This window comes from Rhipicephalus microplus, chromosome 2, assembly GCF_043290135.1.
Source record: "Rhipicephalus microplus isolate Deutch F79 chromosome 2, USDA_Rmic, whole genome shotgun sequence".
In the NCBI taxonomy this organism is placed as follows: domain Eukaryota; kingdom Metazoa; phylum Arthropoda; class Arachnida; order Ixodida; family Ixodidae; genus Rhipicephalus; species Rhipicephalus microplus.
Genome location: NC_134701.1, coordinates 225,930,442 through 225,952,845, shown reverse-complemented (window position 1 = coordinate 225,952,845; position 22,404 = coordinate 225,930,442). Strand labels below are relative to the sequence as shown.

General features: G+C 43.5%; 1 protein-coding gene across 1 annotated transcript; it reads right to left on the bottom strand.

Moving 5' to 3' along the window:
* Positions 1-3,649: 3,649 nt before the first annotated feature.
* On the bottom strand, positions 3,650-14,479 carry LOC119170361 (uncharacterized). Its single transcript, XM_075876631.1, has 8 exons — positions 14,193-14,479; positions 13,617-13,661; positions 11,165-11,250; positions 9,063-9,122; positions 6,430-6,558; positions 5,586-5,645; positions 4,065-4,118; positions 3,650-3,948 (listed from the first exon to the last, which is right to left on the bottom strand). The coding sequence occupies exons 1-8, from the start codon at positions 14,305-14,307 to the stop codon at positions 3,787-3,789; spliced, it is 711 nt and encodes a 236-aa protein (XP_075732746.1). The 5' UTR covers positions 14,308-14,479; the 3' UTR covers positions 3,650-3,786.
* Positions 14,480-22,404: the final 7,925 nt, after the last annotated feature.

The following is a 22,404-nucleotide window of genomic DNA, read 5'->3' as shown; positions in this document are numbered from 1 at the left end:
TCTGGAGTTTGGATGTACGCGTCGTGCATGTGACTGTTTGAGGTTTAATAGAACCTCGCTTTGCTGAGAAACAACCTCGCATCGCCTATAATTAATAACCGGCAACGACCCAGAAACCACGAGATTAAACTCCATAACTGTCCAGGTTCGCTCTTTCGAGCCTTGCGCAACTTAGTGCCAGCTATATTTTGTTTCTAATTTTTTTCAAGTGCTCACCTTATAGTGTTTTTAGCTTGAAAGCGCTCGTCCATTTTCGTGATTGGTTTTCCCCAGATCATGTTCTGCAAGAGAAAGAAATGCCCTAAGGCTACATAACGTGCAACAACTGTTGTTTCCTCAATTTCCACGCGTAAAACAACGCCACGACACAGCTGGAACACGTGACGTGGAGCCACGCAAAAAAAATATGCGAATTTTGTCATCTAATAATTTAGTAATAATTTTCAAAGCAGGCCTAGACTGTAAGGTATCAATTTCCTGAACACCCTAACAGTTGCAACACATTTTATATGAAAAAATATTCACAAGCTTTACCAACGATTACCGCTGGTCATTGAGGGTAACTGACTGGATTCTCAGTGGAGGCAAAGGCACGAAGAGGAGACAGAAAGTTAGGTGGGCCGACGAGATAAAAAAGTTTCCAGGTGTAACGTAGCAACAGAAAGCCCAAGACTGGGTTGATTCGTGGATCATGGAAAAGGCCTTTGCTCTAGAGTGGGTGTAGTCATGCTGATGATGATACTGGTGGGCAAGTTGGTTGGCCATAATGCGGTGTGATAGTGCACTTAGAAACACGGACGACACTACATAACAGACAGGCACAAGCGCAATCATTTAAGTGTCATTGGCGATCTTTTAAAGTGTGGTAAACGTTTCGATTCCAGCTGCCATATCTCTTTCATGACATACTTGAAATGCGTGTGTTTAATCATTTCGTTGCTTAAGTTTGGAGAACACACAATCCTTGACGTCCTGCACGCACCGAAACACTTGCACGAAAGAAGATTTCTATGCCGGTGTTCCTCAGCTGCCGCGAAGGAAAAGGGTGAGAAAGATGGCAAATGCAGAGATATAGCGTACGCTATGGCTGTCGTCCTAATAATATATAGGGTTTTGCGCCTCAAAACCACGATATGATTATGAAAGACGCCCTAGTGGAAAGCTCTGGAAATTTCAACCATTTGTGTGTGTGTGTGTGTGTGTGTGTGTGTGTGTGTGTGTGTGTGTGTGTGTGTGTGTGTGTGTGTGTGTGTGTGTGTGTGTGTGTGTGTGTGTGTGTGTGTGTGTGTGTGTGTGTGTGTGTTCTTAACGTGCACTAACATCGCACAGTACACCGGCCTCCACCATTTCACCTCCATCGAACCCGTGACCATCGGGCCAGCAGCCGAGCACCGTTGCCACTCTTCCACCGAGGCGGACGACTGTCCTCCTAGAGCACTTGACAACTGCGTTTGAGCCTTCACTATCAATATATCTTTACCTTCACCCTGATGAGCACAAAAAAAAACATGAAAATATAAGTAGTGAAATGCGATACCTCAGAGGGCTTCGCCGATGTTTTGGAGGATTGATCTGTGTGCACATCGAAAGTGCAGTAAGTAGGTCCACGTCTTTGACAAAGACGTTTCTGAGCATTTGGCTAAAATGAATACATCTAGCGTAACGTCAAGCATACGCCCTCAATGTCGTACCACCCAGGTTTTAAAAAAATAAGTAGAGCATGTTCGACTTGATCAGTGAATGTTTTTCAACAGCGCAAGTTGTGGTCAATGAAACTCCTATAATTTTTTTTTTCAGATGAGAGAAGAAACATTGAATTCTTTTCTGTACTGTGGCAGGGCAGAAGAGTACAAAGGTTAATATCACTGCCTCGGCAGTGCACTTTTTTTTTTCTTTTTCGGGGGGGGGGGGGGGGGGACGTCAATTTACCACAGCTCAGAGGAGGTAATGGCGGCGTCCAAGGAGCCTTCCGGGAATATATGTACACAAGTATGTGTAAGCGTTCCCCAAAAGTATACGGGCCTTAAGCGTTTTAGCGTTTATCGAAAATTTCGATACCATGACTTTCGGGTCAGCAGCCGCGCGCCGTAACCACCGTGGCAAGTCAACTGGTTCGTCGCACTAACTTCCTAGGTACTACACCGATGAACCACGACACTTACGCATATAGTAGCCAATGGCCTCATCGTCTTCGTCCTCCGATGATGATTCAGTCATCGGGTACGTGGAGCACCTATCGGTCATCCCCGTGAGTCTCTCCGCGAACGTCGACGCAGTGGCGGCCTCCGCCAGTGTCGTATCCCCTGACCTCGGCCTACCTGAAGGTGTCGGCGACGATGGCGAAGATGCTGACGAGGTGAACGTGGCTGAAGCGGTTGACGCGGTTGACACGGTCGATGCGGGAGATGTTGGAGACTCGGAAGGCACGAGACCTCCACTCTCGGATATCGACAACTGTCTTGACGCTGGTCTTGAGGATCTGTCGGTGCCCATTAGGGCTCGCATCAGGGGTATTTCTTCAAGGGGCGGAAACTTGCGCGATCTCTTCATTTTGTTGGGCCCGTACGGCCGTGTTGCCATCGTAACAGTTTTGCACGTCCGAACGGTCACTCCACCTTGTTCTTGTTCGCCTTTTCTCTCGAGGCAATGACTGTAGATGGCTTCTGCTGCTGATGATGATCTTACCACTCGGCCATACACCCGTAATGGGAATCGGTTGGTTCGTTGCATAGAGTTTCCTAAAATGTATATTAGGAAACGCTATGGTTGGTTGGATCCCAGATGATTGGCTAAACTCACAAGTGGGGATCAGAATACATTCGTTAGTAATGTTGTTCGCCTGGTCTCTGTGGCTCACACCCGCCATGGCTGATTGGTATTAAACTTGGCGGTTTCATTTTTTGCACGCAGACGCATATGTTATCAGTCACAAATGTTTTACAAAGAACATTTATTTACGGTTTTGTAACGATGCCAACAGAAACATGGGTATCACCACCAACACCTTAAGCAGTATACTGATACATAGCACTTGTGCATGCAAAGATAGTAGCACAAGCCAGGGCTATACACCTAATTGTCATGCAGATTTCTTGAATTTGATTCATGCTGGGCCCTTGATACTTATTATTTGCATTCGTCGGGTCAACGCTGCCGATGTCAGTTTTCTAAACGCTCTCACATTTAAACTACCAATGTCTGCCCTGGCCATTCATCGGTATAGATATAAACTGTCCTACAACTGTGGCATATACCCGCATACCACGGCCCGTGGTATGCGGGTATGCACAACACGCGTCTGGAGGAAAGGGTTTGACGTCGTACGCGACGGGAATTCTCCCATTATTGATGTCACCAGCCCGACGACTCCCCCGTCCAGCGCATGATCTGAAAAGTCATGCTCATTAGTTTCGACAAATGTATAGCCCGTTCAGCCTTCCAATACTCTTTTTTCATGTACCTGTGCTGCCCTCTGACGTTTTGGTTGGGTTCGGGATTTCGGTCGGCACAACTGCTGTCACCATAAGGAATGCCTCCGACATCGAGACACGTTTGGAGACACTTCCGTCAGGCGAAGGGCGCCTGCGCCGTGCCATCGCGCAAAAAGGCGGATTTAATTACGCAAGAAACGTCTGTAACCATACTGGTTGAGTCAATAAAAACACGAAAGGCAATTTATTGCAGAAGATAAAAGGCAAAAACAGTCTGCATATACGCGAAGGTGTCGTGGCAGGAAAACGTATATCGCATGAAGACGTGCTCGCACTGGCGTCGCTATACAGCCGGTCAGGCAGCCGTGGACAGATGCTTTCGCGTACCGGGGCTCGGCCCCGTTTTCATGGCGGCCCTGGCAATAGCTTCCTGTTGGCGCTTGTAGATCAGCGCCTTAATGTCCATCACCAGGCACAAGTCGTCGTAGTATTCGAAGAGGCGCATCATCAATACGCCCTGTAATGAAGGTGCATATAGGTTATTGAGCGCTGTATTAGCGATTTAGACCATTCGTGCATGCCTTCATCTGGCACACGCGATCGTGCTGCAAGCGCAATGAACACGACACTAACCTTGAATCCAGACATCAGGCAGTCGATGGTAGAGAAACCAACGTATCGAGATACCTGAAACAAGGCACTGTTTCATTGGGTGCTCTAATTGGTGCATTGTTAAGAGTTCTGACAGCATACAGTTACCACGCAGTCAAATGAAATTAGACGGGGTACCTTATATGCATTCGCCCAAGACGACTTGGAGTGGCTATTTGCCACGCAGTTTAAATCACGCGAACACCATTTTTTTTTAATATTTTTATCACGTGAGAACAGAATGAGCTGTTCATATGCGCCTCGTGGTGAGCCGGTGTTCACGCGACTGTAGGCCAAATTACGCAAAAGACGTCTTTTTCATTGTCATAGCGATTCAACACTTCAGGCGCATCTTTATCCATCGTTGTCATGTTCAGTATCAAATCCAAATCTATCTTAATCACCCCCATACGTCGCATGCTCTGTGTGTGTGCGAAAGCTTGAAAGGCTAAAGACAGGCATGACTGAAGCTAACGTGAACAGGTGCCGGTTGGGAGAGGGGGACTGCGTCGCTCGGGCAGAAAAAGCAAGGTTTGGTCAAAAAGGCTCGGTAGCGCGCGCTAACTCGACTGAGATCACTAAGTGTCTCATACACTTTTACGTAGTATGCTCTGACCACTTATGTCTTAATGAATCGTGCTGAAGCGATGGCGAGAACGAAAAGCGTTTCGCTCTCTGGAGCAGCCTTATTCTCTTATGTCGGCGTTTGGTGGAGTTACGCGAGGTCGGATCCTAAATGAGTTTTGCTGATAATATAACATTCCGATGTGTTGCTATGGCGTTCATTGTTTCTCCCTTGCGGCGAATCTGTTACTATTCTTTTTTTAATTGTTAATAAATGGCAGCCTATTCTATGCCTTAGAACTTTAGGACTTATAGGACTTATATAACCTCCCCGTTCTTCCTCCTTCCATGTTCCTCCTCATCCTCCTTAGGACTTGTGTAGCATAGCCTCTGTTGGACCAAGCACCGTAGAGTTAAATGATAATCAATTCACATTATTTTCTGCATCCTTCTACTGTCTGTACCACATATTGTTTCACAAACGACCTGTATAAATGGCCGGAACGCCTGCAGTCACGACTTTGGCACGTGACACGGAAATAGTGGCGCTGTCATCGCTTAGTCCCAAATTGTGTAAGTGCGACTAAACGAGAACTAAGAAGGAAGACACACGCACGCATACACATGCACATAAACACGCACTCACGCACGTGTATCTCAGTTCTCGTTCAGCCGCGCTAACCCGCTGTAACATATAAATTTGTATTGATTAACCCATCAGTTTGCTTCAGCCAAGATTGATTCGTGGTTCCTCGATGGCCGCAATTTGAAAATAAAAGAGGACACTATTCTCTAGTTCGCTCATTTTTTTTTTCCTTTTTCTTTTCTGGCTTGCTCGGGTATCGCATTCCACAGCGCCACGGCGAATAAGCGACGCGAAAAAATGGTCGTTAAGAAAAAGGCAAAAAAACGAAGATCTAATAAGGTTTGCGGACTTACCGCGTTCGCGCTGTATTCTGGGTTGTCCAAGCGCCCTCTGAGGTAAAGCAACCCTTTAATCTGAGACGAAAAGGTCGAAACTGTTAAAATACAGATACCAACAAATAAAGACGATACAGGCGTTCCTCTTACCACCTATATAGATATAAAACTGAAAACACGCGGCAGTGAATATACAACCAAAAGTTGGAAATAGCGGGTAATGCATTGATTAGGCTAAACTTGATTCCTCGTTCTACGGCTTGAAACAAAGACACTCCGATCTTGCTGCGTGATCGTATTCTATGGTGTATCCCTTTTTAAGTGTAGCAATACGAGGGTTGCGCGAATATTCGAAGTGTCGGATACGAATTGATTTTTTAACACTGTAACCACAGCGCACAAACGAACATGTCACGGGTTTCTTTTTTTGCATTTACTCATTGCACTAATTTGATACTCATTGGATATATATTAGATATAAATTGATAGATAAATAGAAATTGATAAATATAAATTGATAATTATAAAAATTGACAATATATAAATTGATAATACATAGATTTTGATAATTATATAAAAATTTGACAGAAACAAGAAATTTCATAGAAAAGCGCTCATTGGATAGAAAATTATAAACTGTTTTGCCAGGCAACCTGCAACTTTTCAATTGAAATTTTTGTCCACCTTCGTTTCCTATATAGAAAGTCGGTTAATTAAACTTGCCCAGGTGAAGAATTAAAGAACACCAGGCGGTCGAATTTGCCGAAGCCCTATATACTTCAGCGTCTCTCCAACGTAAAGTTGGGTTCTTGACTTAAAACTGGTGTATTGCACTGCTTGCGACGTATACGCGTTCCCTCACCCCGCAGCACTCGATCGGGTCGTAGGGAGTCATGGTGAGCACGAATATCTCCACCTTGCGGCAGAGGCAGGAGAGGATCGTCAACACGACCGAACCCCCGAGGTACATGGCCATCGAGTCACGCACGTCCTGCAAGCGGGGTGCACGTGTTTTCCTTTTAAAAAAAAAATCTACATTCTTCTAAAGAATTTCACATTCGCACACAACCCCTGTTCGCTTATTTTCCCCTTGTTTTGGGTTGGAAACCGAAGGTTTTTTGGATTTAGCTTCTTCTACAGGGAAAAGGCTGTGTCATAATTATCAGGGGTGTAAAACGTTGCAACATCATTTACGCACACGTGTAACTGTGAGGCAACAAAAATAAAGTGCTTGTTACTCTCTTTGGTGAGCCCTTACTTGCCATATATAACTTTGAAGATACAGTGAAAGGAAAACATGTTAGCAACATCAGGATCCTTAGCAGAATGCTAGTATGGTTCTACACAATTACAACATACACAAATTACAGGCAGGCGATAAAGTTATACAACGAACGACATTTTAACTTGTGATGCAGATTCTTTTTAAAAAAAACGTATGACTTGTACACAGATTCTGAACACGTTGAAGAAGAAAAATCAAACTTATACATTACAGTTTGAACAGGTCGTTGGTTTGCACATTGAACATAATAAGGCACCTAATACTTTTGTACATCTGTTAATAGCATTTCTGGTCAGCATTCAAAATGCTAGTTTAACATCACGTCACTAAACGCATCAGTAGTCTATCAGAGCTTTCTGTAATGACGTTATGCGCATTGCTATGCCCGCAAACTTTCAAATCTCATCTGCCCATCGAATTTCCTGCCTTCCCCTCGCACGCTTACCTTCCCTTAGAATCTATTCTGGTACTACTAATAACCATGCGTTTTCTCACTACATGCTCTGCTCACGCCCTTTTCGCCTCCTTCATTTCCACTAAGACGTTCTAAAATTAGGTTTGCTCACTGACCTACACTCAAGACTCCACCCTTTTTTTTACACCTATCAGATTAAGTGTGTATAGTACTTTAGGGGCCTGAATAGATCTCGTGACGTTGTCAATCTCACGTTCAATACAAGCGGAAACCATGGCTAGCAATGCTCAAAACCAGGTTGAAGTAAACGAACTGTGTCTAAAGTAAGATAATTAACAGTAATAACCAAGAAGTAATCGCAATAGTTAAATCTAAAAATTATTCAGACACATGCAGTTGACTCGTGCACCGTGACAGAGAGGGCGCCACCTCCAGGCAGAGCGCACGACTGCTCCGTTCACCTTTCGCCGGTGCTTGGTCATCACACATGAAGGGGCAAACAACCTGGAGGAACTCGTGGCACACGGCACGTATATCAGCTACAGTAACAAGCGGGAGCTTAATAAAGCGCATCAAAAGGCAGTGCGCATGTTGCACAGTGAGTTTGCAAGTCTGCCTAACAAAATTCTACTCGTACCAGGGAAACCCTACATGTTTACCTCACGCGCTAACGTCATCGACAGTTTGGTAAACGCGGAGCAGTCGGAACTCTACGAACGTGAATCACTACGGGACCTTGCTATGCACTTCCTCAGCTTTCACAGTAGTCTAGCTAGATTTAGTTGTCTTTTTTTAACACAAAAGAGTTTTATGCCGAGGTTCACCCCGGCTCCAGTGACGTATCTCTATCACAGATATGATGTTGTAAAATACAAACAGATTGCAAAGAAAGAAACGAGAAGGCAAGCATCTGTCGCGTGGTATCAAACCAGCAACCTCTCGATTCGCAGCGCTCGGTGCTAACCACTACGCCACAAAACCTATGTTGTCCGGAGTGTATACACCATACACCGTTTGGTGGTTCTCATAGCTTAGGAACTTTAGCGTTTTTTCGTTATCAGTGGCGTGTTGGCGTGACGGGCTTGCGTTGGGCTTTAGCGTTGGGTAGAGTTGGGCGCGCTCTGAAGGTCTTCGCCTTCATGAAGCACCGTCTCGACGGAGCGTGGTCTCTCGTGTGCGCACGCGCTAATCAGACTCGTAATTGGAGGGCGGACGAAGGTCACTTCGCTCGCTGCTGCGGCCGCGTTTACGAAAGAAGCACGCTGCTGACATACGACGCAGGAAGAATTGTGACAGTTGTTCGAGCTTGTCCTTTGTATACTTGTGCGCTTGTTTCATGCGTCTGTCAGACTGTTTGAAGAGTGTGCTTTAAGTGTTGAGCTGTGAAAGTTGTTAGACCGCACTCGTCCTGTGTATGCTAACTTGAGCGTGCTTTCTGCTTGAAGTGCGTGCTGCATGTTTCGAGCTGCTTGCAATTCTTAACATGACTTTGCAATTTGTTGCTGTTGCTGAAACAATGCACTATGAACGCTCAACCACCTGTGTGAAGACACGTTTCACTTTCGTGTTATACCGATACCTATCTATATATGGGGACCAGCCACGTTTTCTTGTTTTATTTCCAATGCTCACTGGGTCGTACTTCAGCAGTAAGACCATACTAAGCTCTTTCCATCAATTAGTATGTGCATTTGTTCTTTACAAGAGTACAGCAACAATGCATATGCCTATAGGTGTAAGCAGATGTTTTCTCCAACTTGACATTCTTGTGTTGGACCAGATGTTTTATACTTACGCAACAGCACCTAACGAGGACGCACCGGCTTCGAGCTCTTATGGCGCCGTAGACGAATGTCTGAGCAGAGAGGAAGATACAAAAGTCATAATCAGGGACAAGTAAATGAAACCCGCTGTTTATCTACGTGCGCTCATAAAGTGACACGGAACATATAATGGAACGTATTGAGACAATCGACACTTTACGTAGACTTTACATAGACTAAGGTCTTCGTCACAAAATAAACAAAAAAATTAAGCAGTCCTACTTCTATTGGGGAAATAGGGGAAGCTTGTCATGCGCGTGCCTGACCTTTTCTTTCTTTCTTTTTTTCTTTCTTTTTATTGTACTCTGCAATGCTCCATCCTTACATGTTTTTCCCTCTTCCAAGCCGCAAATCGAACCTTCAATCCCGTGCTTATGGCAGCACAACTTACTCAGCAGCTACAAGCAACGACGACGGTTATGAGTTCAATTCCGGGCAGGAAAGAAATGTGGCAACGTGAAACCACAAGTCACCTCGTTAAAAGATCATAATGCCGCATCAGAAGTGACTGATCACTGACAAGCCCAAGATCGAAAGAGCAATTACTGATAAACAGCCCATACAAATATGCATGTTGCAGGCGCACATTCTATAGTGACGTATTTCTGCATATACCACTGGTGTATACGCCCGTCGGTGTCGGGTTTGTCGCATACGACACTATACCACCTAAATATGTGAATCATAACGAGCAAAATGTACATATTCACGCTTTGTTCGTGCTTTTGTTTACCATTAATTGTACGTATGTAAACAAATTTTTTGCCTGTCTGTGTGTGTGTTCTGTTTTATTTTGTTGAAATGTTCTGTTCAAATTTTATTGATGTACGCTGTCAGTGAGAATAAATTTTTGTATACACAGCTTGTCTCGAATAGCCGGCCGTGCTAGACTCGATAGCTTACCATTCACACTCGCAAACTGTCAAGTTGTGGTATAGTGACTGCTTAGTCAACAGGTGATAGAGATCGAAATCGAGCGCTAAATGACAGAGCCGTTTTATTTTTAGCGCGGGTAACAACAACGTAGAAAGCCGAAAAACCTAGAAAAAAAACTTTGAAGCAACCTATAAAAACAACCTGCATCATCTGCAGCCAAGAGATAAATCTGGTTGCTTTTATGTTGTCCTTAACTTGAAGCTTCTCGGTTGCTTCTATAGGTTGTTGCTCGCTTTAGCTAGGCGATGCTGATTGTTTCACCGTTGATTACCGGCGCAGATCGATTCAAGTTAAACCACAGACTGTCACAGACACGACACAGCTGTCCGAACTTCGGAGACAAAAGCTCGTGCGGAAACCGAACGTTCGCGCCTATCACATATATCTCCGTGCACGTCGCCGTCAGCACAGGCCTATCGCTTCGGGCCTTCTCGCATCCGTCGTTGCCTCTTACGTTCCCTCTATCACCTCGTTTAACGTACTCGGTGTTATCCCAAAACATGGCTTCGCAGCCATGTGTTCAACCAACTGTTAACTTCATTTTCAGAGGACCAGTGGCGAGAAATGGGAGTTACCCCATTTCCGTGGCAGATATCCGTTTATGATGATGCTGAATTGCTGCAGGGTATGTCGCGAAGTGGTGCATCCCCTTTAGGATGGTGATAGTTTTGAGTTATCGACTGACAAGGAACAATTTTATGATAGCTCCGACGTTTAATTACAGTCATGCAAAACTGTGTACGCTACCGCAAGTCCTGCCCGCATTTAAAATGAGTGGTTACTGCTTTCATTGAGCAGGACAGTTAATAAATTGTATACACGTGAGTGAACGTAAGGGCAGAATATTGTATCGCAATTGCTGGCGCTGTCTCGGCAGGCTTCAGCGGGCGGCTCGTAAACTCTTTTACGTGTTGCACTCTCTACGTGAATACAGTGTGAAATCCGCTTCTCTCCTTGGAGCGGCCGCATTGTCGTACACTACTTTTTTGTGCAATTACGCGAGCCTGAATCTAAAACTTCTGGCTGCCAGCTTTACATTGTATAACATTCCAAGTTCTTGCTATCGCAATCATTGCCTCGTCCTTTCGGTGAAACTGTTTTTTTTTTTTTTAAGATGATTGAGTGAATTTATACTCACCATTAGGAGGGCGGTGAGGGCGTTGACATCGGCAAACACGTCCATGATGTTGAGCAGGACTCGAATGGTATAGAAGGTCATGCTGGCTGCAGAGCAAAAGGCGTGGCTTCTGTGAGAGATGTCTTATCGAAGTAAGTGTCCAGGTTGATTAAAATATTTACGGTGTTTTGCGTGCCGAAACCACGACTTTATTATAAGGCATGCAAGCGTTTAATACCCCTGATTAATTTTTGATTATCTGACTGGGACTTCTTGATGTTTAACTAATACGAAAAACACAAGTGTTTTCACATTATCCATTCACACACCATCTTAATTTTTGATATTACAAGATATAGTTTACTTATGGGATCAAGTCAACTTGAACAATTTTAGCGCTTATTAGCTGACAATTCTTCGTGAGTCATTGAAGAAAAGGAGTATATTAAAAATGTTACCGGATGAATGAGCTTTTAGTTCAATTATGAACACCCGCTTGTCCGGCCTTGTCTGGACTTTCTTAATAGTAATATTCGATGTTTTGAGTTCTGGAAACACAATATTATAATGAGGGCATGCCATGGTAGAAGGCTCCACAAATTTCGACATTCAGTGTCTTTTTAATGGGCACTAAAACCTAAGCACACGTCCTTTAGCACTTCGCCTTCATTTAATTTCGACCGCCGGAGCCAGGTCGGTAGCCGAGCTATGCGTAAGCACTGCACCACAGCGGCGGCTTCAAATTGGCTCTTATGCATGATGGTGTACACTTGTATACATGTCTAAGCGCTAATAATTGCCGCTACAGTACTTCTCGCACATTGTTGATGTCGTACCTCTTTTGTGTGTTTGCTTGTTTCCAGTACGGTGTTGTGTTTTCTCACTTGTTTTGCATTTTTACGTGCTTGAGTTTCCCTGCTAAGATGTTTTCAGCACAATTTTCACATCGCATCAAGTTCTCAAGTAACAACACTGTTGGTTATATTTTACTTTCGTTACATTGCAACCGTTATTTACATTCTTACATACAGTAGTTACACTTGTACAGAAAATCTCGTAACACTGAGTTCGGAACACTTTCCTTTTGCAAATATGCCTTCCTGCGTGCATATATATATTTGCGGCAATGAACTTCATTTTGAGCGCGATTTTCTCTTGTACCCGAAGTGGTTTGAGTATAGTTAGATAGCGTAGTGGCTCAATGTGACCTTCTCTCGTGGTAGATATTACCGATCTTCAACGTTTCAGGGCCACTTTAACCGGAACATATTAATTTACGTTGCGTCTGTTCTGTCGCTTGCTGTCATAATGTTAAATGCGAAAAATTTCTTGGCGTACTTCGGTGACTTTGAGCGTATCTATCTATCTATCTATCTATCTATCTATCTATCTATCTATCTATCTATCTATCTATCTATCTATCTATCTATCTATCTATCTATCTATCTATCTATCTATCTATCTATCTATCTATCTATCTATCTATCTATCTATCTATCTAGCCGCTTACGACCTTTAGCTCTCCTGGCCGTTTGAATAATGGTATCAATACCAAACTTAGTATGGCATAACATGACTGTATGATAAACATATTTGACTAGTCATAACATGAAAATTATGACATGTATCTCATGAATGTCATGATTTACATTTCATGATCTTGCTGCTTTTGCGGTAGTTTCATTCACATGACATGTTGCAAAACTGGTATGGTATGACATGACTGCATGGCGACAGGCTCTAATGTGAAAATCATGACATGTGTGTCATGTAACAACTTGACTACGTGCCACACTTATGATGTGCTCGCAGCTGTTTCGCTAGCTTTGCATATACCAAATTTGGTATGACGGGACGTGAATGGATGACGAAGGTATGTGACTGGTGCAAACAATATAGTCATGCGATGCGTGTCGTGTAACAACATGACTACACGTCACTCTCATGATGCGCTTGCGGCCATTTCGCTAGCTTCACATGTACGAAATTCGGTATTACGGGACGTGAATGGATGACGAAGGTATGTGACTGGTACAAACATGGTAGTCATGAGATGCGTGTCATGTAAAAACATGACTACATGCTACGCTCATAGCACGCTCGCGTATGTTTCGCTAGCTTCATATATACCAAAGTCGGTATCAGGTGATGTTAATAGATGACGAAGGTAAGTGAAACGTCCGAACATGATAATCATGACATGGAAGTCATGTACGGCATAACTTACCTCCGTCTCGTATAACGTTGTGCTGATTTTGAAGTGACCTATCAACCTTCCTCATTCGCGCTTCGCATCATCGATTCCCTCTGTACGTGGGGTCTGCCAATTTTTTTATTTATATTGTGTTGGAGTTTGATACCACTCCCCGCTGTGATACTTGACCTGACAGCGCAATGAATGAAGTCGCTCTCCCCTGTAGTAATATAACTCTCCGCTATTTATCAGGGCATAATTTTTTACACATGTACTTACCGCGATAGACGTCTGCTGCTTGCGTGTTGCTGCGCCTGTTCAAACCTAGACGGAACACCGGCAAGGTCGTTAAAAAGGGACCCCACTACAGGTAGTTTCTAAGGTACCCTGAGCGCATTTTCTTATACGCCAGGAATAAAGCAGCGAATTTAATACATTTCTCAGACGAAGGCTCATTCAGTAGAGTATATAGTCTCACCTGTACATATACTATGCTGATTTATGAATGTTTGTCAGTCATGTTTTAACCATGCAAGTAACTGCTCGTTGTAAATAGCGCGTAGTACCGCTTAGTGTCGTTATAACGAACATTAATATCACGCATTATCATTTATAGAGAACTAAATACAAACGTAGCCTGACCGCGCTTCATTCTGGCATTTATTGTTCATATTACTGAACCGAAAACACGTGAGCTACAACGCTATCGGCCGCAATCAATACATATTTGATTTCGTGAAAGTCACAACTCAGAAAGCATAAAGATCAAAATCAACATAAAAAATAATGCACAATCACTTTATTTTTAATTAGTGATTATTTGATGAGTGACCTTGAGATGATTGAGGTGCTTACCGTACTTTTCAAAGCAGGTTAGGGCGCCACGAAAAGTGTAGTGCAACATAAAGCAATGGACCAGCTGTAGAGACGAAAAGAGAGAGAGAAGAGCTGGAGTTTGTAATCCGTTCATCAAGTGCTTGTAGGTGCGTCGTCAAATTAAAAAAAAAACATTATCTTACGAAGAAAACAAAAATTATCGCTGCCGCGCTGCCCGCTATCCTGTTGGTGACTTCTGAAACGAAACGTAATGATATACATGTATCAGCTTGATCGCCAACGGTAAGGCTCCAACAAGAAACCTATTCTTTGTTATATCTGCAGAAGTGTGCGCACTTTGTTCGAAGAAACAATATCTCGTACGACTTAGTATATTATATAGTACTTTTCGGGCTATAGTATCACGAATTCAGAACATTGTTGAAGAGTTAATGACACGACTGCCCCCAAAGATACAGGTGCGATGTCACTGTGACACGCGACTGATAACTTGCTTGGCGTCGATACATTAGTGATTTGCAGGAACTGTTCATAGCGAAAAATAATGTTACTTTCTGAATACGGCCTTCGGAAAGAAAGCGTAGACGAGACAACAGTGGTCTAACACGATCAAGCCATTTATTTTGTATTTATCCTATTAATACACGAAACAGACAGCTACTTCAGGGTATGAAGGAAGGAAACCACGCTTATAATGCTCTGAAGTTTCAGTTTTCCTTGCACGGCAGCTTTCCCGAGCATTTGACTGCCGCGATTTTTTTTCCCGGGAAGCCTGCTAGATAATGACGTATGTTATTACGCCTATTATTATTTTTTAGCCGTGCTTCACAGAACCACTGCGTTTTTACGTCCGCGAGTAACGATTTTTCAACCACAGGTGACCGATAAACGATGCCGAAATCAAAATTGTAAATGCGAAATCCTCTACTTCCTTACCGGTCATGGTTTTCGGCTCTGCTTACTTCGGTGCCGACACAGGCGAAATCTATAGTAGTGAGGAACAAAATTCACGGTGTAGATCGTGGCGCTTTAAATTGACAGACTGGCCAGCGGCTACGCGTTACCTCAGCGTCGTCTTCTTCTATCTCTTATCGGCATGAAACTGAAACGAATACTGCTGCTGTCGTTTTATTATTAATTCCAATCACAAATCAATAGCAATTGCGGTATTAAAGTGGTTCAGTCATATTTCTTTGATACCTCAATAACTATGTACTGATTGAAGCCGTCGTGCACGTTCGTTAAGAATGTTTTTCATCCGCTATCATGATACATCTGCTACATTACATTTCTCAAAATTACATAACATTTTTTGGAATAGCGCCCTAACGCACCGTAAGAAAATTTGGAGGTCGCTTGAGCTTCCCCTTCAGGAGTAGAACGTGATGCCGTAACTTGACGCCGTTCGCATTACCGTCTTAGTCACTATCCGAACCTCGCTTCTGTCAGTTTCGGTGGAACAGTGGCTATAGCCTACTCGGCAATGCTGACCTAATCCCGGTGGTCGCATTCGGATGAAGACGAACTGGTGATGCTCTAGGTCGCGCGTTTTGTAACCGGGCCAAGAATTCGTGTGGTATGGGCAACTCCATGTTTCAAACTATCCTTGTACGCATGCTGTAAGGACTGTCGCAAAGTGCCCTCTGCGCCATAATTCTTCAATTTGCGAAATGGCAAGGTGCTACGCGTCCCTATAAAGCAACCAAGTGCACATGCGTAGCTGCAGACTTTGTTGATGCTCTCGTTGCTGATGATAATGGTTATTTATGCTGTAACACTTTGTAATGGGAGCGCTTTGAAACCGCCAACTTGTTGCGCGATTCACACGTCTTGACGCCCCAGTGTGATTCTGGGGTAGAACACCTGCTGGCCACGCAGAAGACCTGGCTTCGTTTCTCAATGAATCCAAAGATTTTTATTTATTTATTTATTTATTTATTTATTTATTTGAACCTATGTCGAATTTTCTGGTGGACAACGCCGGTTTTTCGCTCACAACCAACGACGCTGATGCGCAGGCTGTGGCGTTAAGTAGCGTCGATCCGTGCATCAGAGCGAAGCAGACAAGCAGTGGGGGTGGGCGGTGCATGTTTTTATAGCTCGCGGTCCGGGCTAGTGTACTCGAGGTAGTTCAGAACTGCCTTCAGCTTGAAGACCTGGCCTAGATGGCGCCGACAACGAGGTCCGTATATATATCTAGGGACCTTAGGTCTTTCAGTGTGCCCGCCAGGAAACCCTGCAGACGAAATGCGACTGCCACAGCGGCCTGCTGTGCTTTTTGTTGGGTGGAGCAGCGGCAAAAATGTTCCTGTGGACGCACTACGAAGCGGTGGTGACGAGCAGCAGTCTATGGACAATCGGTGTGAAGCCGAACGGGAAAGAACCTGGGGATGGAGAGGCCGCGGTACAGTGTACTATACCCGCGGTACGGCCCTATAGTAATATTTGATAGAATAGCCAAACGGAATTAGTTTCAAAGGCAGCTCCTTAAAGAATTTCACCTGAATGTGAGTGAGCCAGAAGCGCCAGGCACAGAATATTGCGTTCTTCTGTTTTTATTTACTTGCTTATTTTATTTACCTATTGTTTTAATAATAGACCAGTGGCGATAAGTGGCGTTTGCCCAATTTCTAGCTGCAGCGCTTACTTGATAAGTGTTTCTCAGCTGAGTAATCGTTGGCTATTGATTAGAAGTCCACGGCATCTGGCCAGAATAGGGAAGTGAGACAAGAGAAGGAAAAGTAGATGGGCACTGAGTAAAACGTATCATTTAAAGAAAGAAATTGATAAAGTGGTGAGGAAAAGCTAGAAATAAACGGAAAGCAAACGAGAAAAGTATAGTGAGAGAAAGATTGGAAAGAAAGAAAAAGACAGATAAATAAACGAAGACGCAAAGTGCAGAAAGAAAGAAAGAAAGAAAGAAAGAAAGAAAGAAAGAAAGAAAGAAAGAAAGAAAGAAAGAAAGAAAGAAAGAAAGAAAGAAAGAAAGAAAGAAAGAAAGAAAGAAAGAAAGAAAGAGGGAGAAGAGAAAAAAGAAAACTAAAGAGAGGCAGTGAAAGCCGCCCAGCTTTATGTAGGAATATAGACAAATAGGTTTCCCAGCGAGCGGCGACAGGCCCGTGCTTCACTGCGCAAAGCTTTGCAAACATCCGGCATTTTCAAGGCGATAGCCTTTGATGTCTCTTGCTACCTTCGCGATGGTAGAAGAGGTTGGTGGGGCTTTTTGCAAGTTTTGGGCAGCGTATAGACGTGGGACTTGAATCACGAGTCACCGCGTTCGTCTACGTGCGCAGCCAAAAACTGTCGAGAAACTCTGCCGGACACTTGAGCCACCGCGAATGTTGCTTCTTAGCAATGCTCAGTCGCCTGGTGGCTGAGCTTGCGCGCACTGATCAAGCACGCAAATCGGGGAGAGATGAAAAAATATTTTGCTTGAATCACGTGATAAAACCGTTGTGGTGGTCGAACTTATGGAGGACCTCCTTCTTAAGGATATATATTTAAAAATTAAGGGTTGAAGGGGGGGGGGGGGGGGGGTGAGGACATCTGGACCCAACCTCTGGATTTGCCCGTGGGGGGCACCTCTAGTGGTACATGACGTACCACACTTTTCCTTTCCAAATATTCGCTCATGCCCTACCTTCAGTAAGCGACCTCAACCACGACTACGTTTTGTGCGCTGGTCCAGCGAACAAAGAGGAGAGAGCCTGTTTTACAACGCCGGATGGCCCCTTGTCTTGGGACCACCGGAGTGAGCACGAGCTGGTGGGTGACTGCTCCCCCCCCTCCACTAAACACTTTGGAGTAGAGGAGGGAAGCACGCTTTTTTATGGTAATAGCGGCCGAAGGCCCCAGATATCGCATTCTAAGAACTGACTTTTCGAATATTTAATTCAGAAAAGCAAGAGATCAAAGGGAGGTCACTGCGAGAAGACATCACTCTAACTTCTTTTCTTTTTTCCATTCATACAGAAGCATGCTGTCCTGTGGACGCGACCAACCGGCTGAGCAACGCCCTATGTGAACTTCCAATGCAACCTGTAGCGACGTGGGCTTGTTGGTGTATCTTGAAAAGGCAGTATCTTAGCGCTGGTGCAGACGAGGGCAACAAGGAATAAACTAGCACCCGTTTGTCCAGTGCCTTTTTTTAGACCTAGAATTCAGCAACGCTAAAATACTCCTGTTCTAATGCAACCACCACAAGGTCGACCACCACTACACGATTCGATCCAACCAGCTAGCAATTTTCGGGCCTCTACAACTTTGCTGCGAGGGCCACACTCACGAATTTTCTGTAGGGTTGTGGGTGCGTGTAGAATGGCAGCCATTTCGAAATATTTATACTGGTCTGTTTTTGTGTGTGATTCGTGCACACTGCTTACATATAATCGTCAGATATTCGTTTTCAACTTGTGTAGAAATAGCTTTGAAAAAAGTCTTAGGAACTGGCAGTCATGAATTAGCCATGTAAGTATATTAGTATGACAAGAGTCCTTCAATAATTGTAGGACCTAAAAAGCTGAGGAACGAAAATTTGAACGGAATTTCGGGCTCACGAAACCCTCCCCATCACCCTCACAGTTAAAGCCATAACTGCATTCCTTCACCAATGAAACTGGAGTAACATGCCGCATTTAGCCACTCTTCTCATCATCTCCACCACCTTATCTGGTGTTACTGATATTTGCTCATGCTACCAACAGTTACATGTTCTTTCAAAACTTTCCAGCTCACGTTGTCGCTTCAGTGAGCTCCTTTAGTTATTCAAGCAATAAACTGTCAGAGGAACAGCAGTTGTCTTCAATATTTACTTCAAGATGCCAACAGTGGCTGTTTGGTCTTCTGGAAAATGTACAACATACAAAGTGGCAACACATGCACACCTGGTCCATTAGTTGCTGAAGCATAGCAGAACAGATCCTACACAGTCCATGGTCTCATTCCGGAGCAGCAGCACAATGTGCAAATGTGAAACATTCACATATTTTAAACAAGACAGAAGTTGAGGGGAAGATGGAAAGTTTTCATTTTGAAGGCAGTCGCTGTCTTGACGAAGACAAGTCCACTCATCGGAATGTTGGCTCAAGCAAGATTGCTTGTTCAATGATCTTTCATCACTGTGCAAATGTCAACATGTTTGTCAATTTTTTTGCCACCCATGCAAAATACAAATGGGACACACTAGCTTATGGGCAAAGGCTTTGTGGGGGGCAAATGAATAAGGGGCATGATGGGAGCTTGGAACATTTGCAAAGGCATCAGCTTTGATCGGTTTCACAGAGGCATGCAAGCTAGCATTTCATTTAACCCCCCACCCCCCAAAAACACATGTCTAAAGACCATGGGTGTGTGCATGGGGAAAGCCTACAACCCGAATGCTTCTAGAACCCTTTAAGTTAGCAATAGTAGATGGTGACCTGGTATTGCAGTCCTGTATTACTGAGTCTGCTTCCAACGTTACACTTACAATATTCTTGCCAGCATGAAAACTTTTTAGCAGAAATTCTCCAAAAGACAACTCCTACAAAAAAATGAGTGAGTAAGAAGACATCGTAAATAAAAATATTGTAAATAAGGCATAAAATAAAAATTTATAGCGACAGTTTCATAAAATGACAAATACAAGCGTGCGGCACTCGCAAAAAGTTGTTTTGCTCACTGCAAATACTATTGATCAGTGAAAACCTACCCACATAATACAAAGCCGAGTCAATAAGTAGAAGGGTGTACAAGAAAAAAACTGGAATGAATGGTTGGATCTGTCGTAGCACCAAATTTCTAATAATTGAAGTTGTTTTCACAAGCGTAGCAGCGTTAATCGTAATGGAAGTGCCATTTTTTACCTAATGCATATTGATATCTCTTTTATTTGAACAAGGTAGTGCCACTGGTTCCTTTCCAATGGGGCCGAGTGGCATTGGTGGCAACACATAACTAGTAAGCATGAATGGAGAAAAGAGAATGCAGCAATCGGTACACCTCCACTCCAACTAGCAACTTAAAATTATTCATGCAATAGCACTATATATTTAAGTAAGGCCTTTTGCTCATTGCTAAACCCTCCTTTGTTAGACTTCAAGAAACGTGGTTCCCATTTTTTTTAGTGACCCAAACTGAAAGTGCTTGCAAAGAAATGCTACTATCGCTAAAAAACTGTCAATGCTAAATAGAGATAACTTCCATTGCACACTCAAAAAGCGTGCAATGGAAGTCAGAGGTACAGTCACTAGACAGGACACTGGCAAACAATCTCAGGAGACGAAAAATCTCATTAAGAAACAACAAATTATGTGAGCCTCAAATGCAACCGACAATATAACGCTAGTGGAGCTTTTGAAGTTAATGAATACGCGTACAATAGCCGACTTCACAAGGTATAACATGGAGTAAATTGAGCCGGCTGTAAAAAGCAACAGAAGCCTAAAAGCTCTGAAGCCAAACTTGTGCATAGGTGAAAATCGGTTGTATGTGCAAAAAAACAAGAAAAACAATGTCATAACCAGTATGGATAGAATAGTTCAGGTGGCGGAGGAGCTCCACAGAGAGCTGTACAGAAGCTGAAACAACCAGGATGATATCCTAAGAAGTCATAATAGCCCATAGGAATTCGACATCCTACCAGTAACGAAAGCAGAAGTAAGGAAAGCTTTTAAAGGAATGCAAAGAAGAAAACCTGCTGATGAGGATAAGGTAACAACAGGCCTGCTGAAAAATGACGGAGAAATTGTGTTATAAAAACTAGCCATCTTATATACGAAGTGTCTCTTGACGGGAAAGGTACCAGAATCTTAAGAGTACTCCGACATCATTTTAATCCATAAAAAAGGAGACGTCAAGGACTTGAAGAATTACAGACGTATCAGCTTACTGTCGGTTCTCTATAAAAAATTTACAAAAATAATAGCTAACAAAATTAAGGTGACATTAGAGTTCAATAAATTAAAAGACCAAGGATAATTTCGTACAGACTATTTCACAATAGACCATATTTATGCTATAAGTCAGGTAATAGAGAAATTCATGGAATACAACCAACCCTTATACATAGCTTTCATAGATTACAAGAAGACACTTGACTCATTCGAAACATCAGCAGTAATGCAGGCACTAGAAAATCAGGGCATCAAGGAACCCTACATAAACATACTGAAAGAAATTCACAGTGGATCCACAGCCACCATAGTTCTCCATAAGGAAAGCGACAGAATCCTAATAAAGAAGGGTGTAAGGCAGGGAGACACGGTCTCTCCAACGCTATTTACCGCATGTTTACAGGAGGCTTTCAGGGCCATAGAATGGGAAGAGTTAGAGATAAGAGCTAATGGAGAGTATCTTAGTAACCTGCGATTCGCTAATGACATCGCCTTGATGAGTAACTCAGGGGACGAATTACAGCTCATGATTACTGACCTGGACAAGGAAAGCAGAAGAGTAGGTCTGAAAAGTAATATGCACAAAACTAAAGTAATGTGCAATGGTCTCGGCAGAAAACAGCCTTTTGCGATAGGTGCAGAGACGCTAGAAGTTGTAAAGGAATATATCGTCTGTAAAGGAATATATCTGAATGTAAAGGAATATATTAGGACAGGTAGTAACCGTGGAGCCGAACCATGAGACTGAAATAACTAGAAGATGGGGTGGATCACATTCAGCAAGCATTCTAAAATCATGAATAGTCATCTGCCATGAACCCTCAAGAGGAAAATATATAACAGTTGCATCCTGCCGGTACTTACCTACAGAACAAAAACCTGAAGGCTTACAAAGAGGGTTCAGCATAATTTGAGGAAGATGCAGTGATCGATGGAAAGGAAAATGATAGGTGTAACTTTAGGAGACAATAAGAGAGCAGAGTGGGTCAGGGAACAATCCGGAGTTAAGGATATCGTAGTTGAAATCAAGAAGAAAAAATAGACATGGGCCGGACACGTAGCACGTTCGCAGGATGACTGCTAGTCATAAAGCGTAACTGACTGGATTCCCAGAGAAGGCAAACGCACGAAGTGGAGACAGAAAGTTAGGAGGGCTGATGAGATTAACAAGTGCTCAGGTATAACGTGGCCGCATAAAGCACAAGACCAGGTCGATTGGATGATCATGAAAGAGGCTTTTGCCCTGCAGTGGGCGTAGTCAGGCTGATGATGATGTGAAGAAATTAAAGAGGAAAAAAGGCGATTTGCTACCAGCAGGAAGTGAACCTTCAACTTATGAATAATGTGCATGATGCTCT

Coding starts and splice junctions, on each gene's coding strand:
- LOC119170361 (XM_075876631.1), bottom strand. CDS start 14,307: ATGAACGGATTACAAACTCCAGCTCTTCTCTCTCTCTTTTCGTCTCTA. Junction 13,662..14,192: donor AACCTGCTTTGAAAAGTACG/GTAAGCACCTCA, acceptor TGTTCCGTCTAG/GTTTGAACAGGCGCAGCAAC. Junction 4,119..5,585: donor CAGAATACAGCGCGAACGCG/GTAAGTCCGCAA, acceptor GCCTTGTTTCAG/GTATCTCGATACGTTGGTTT.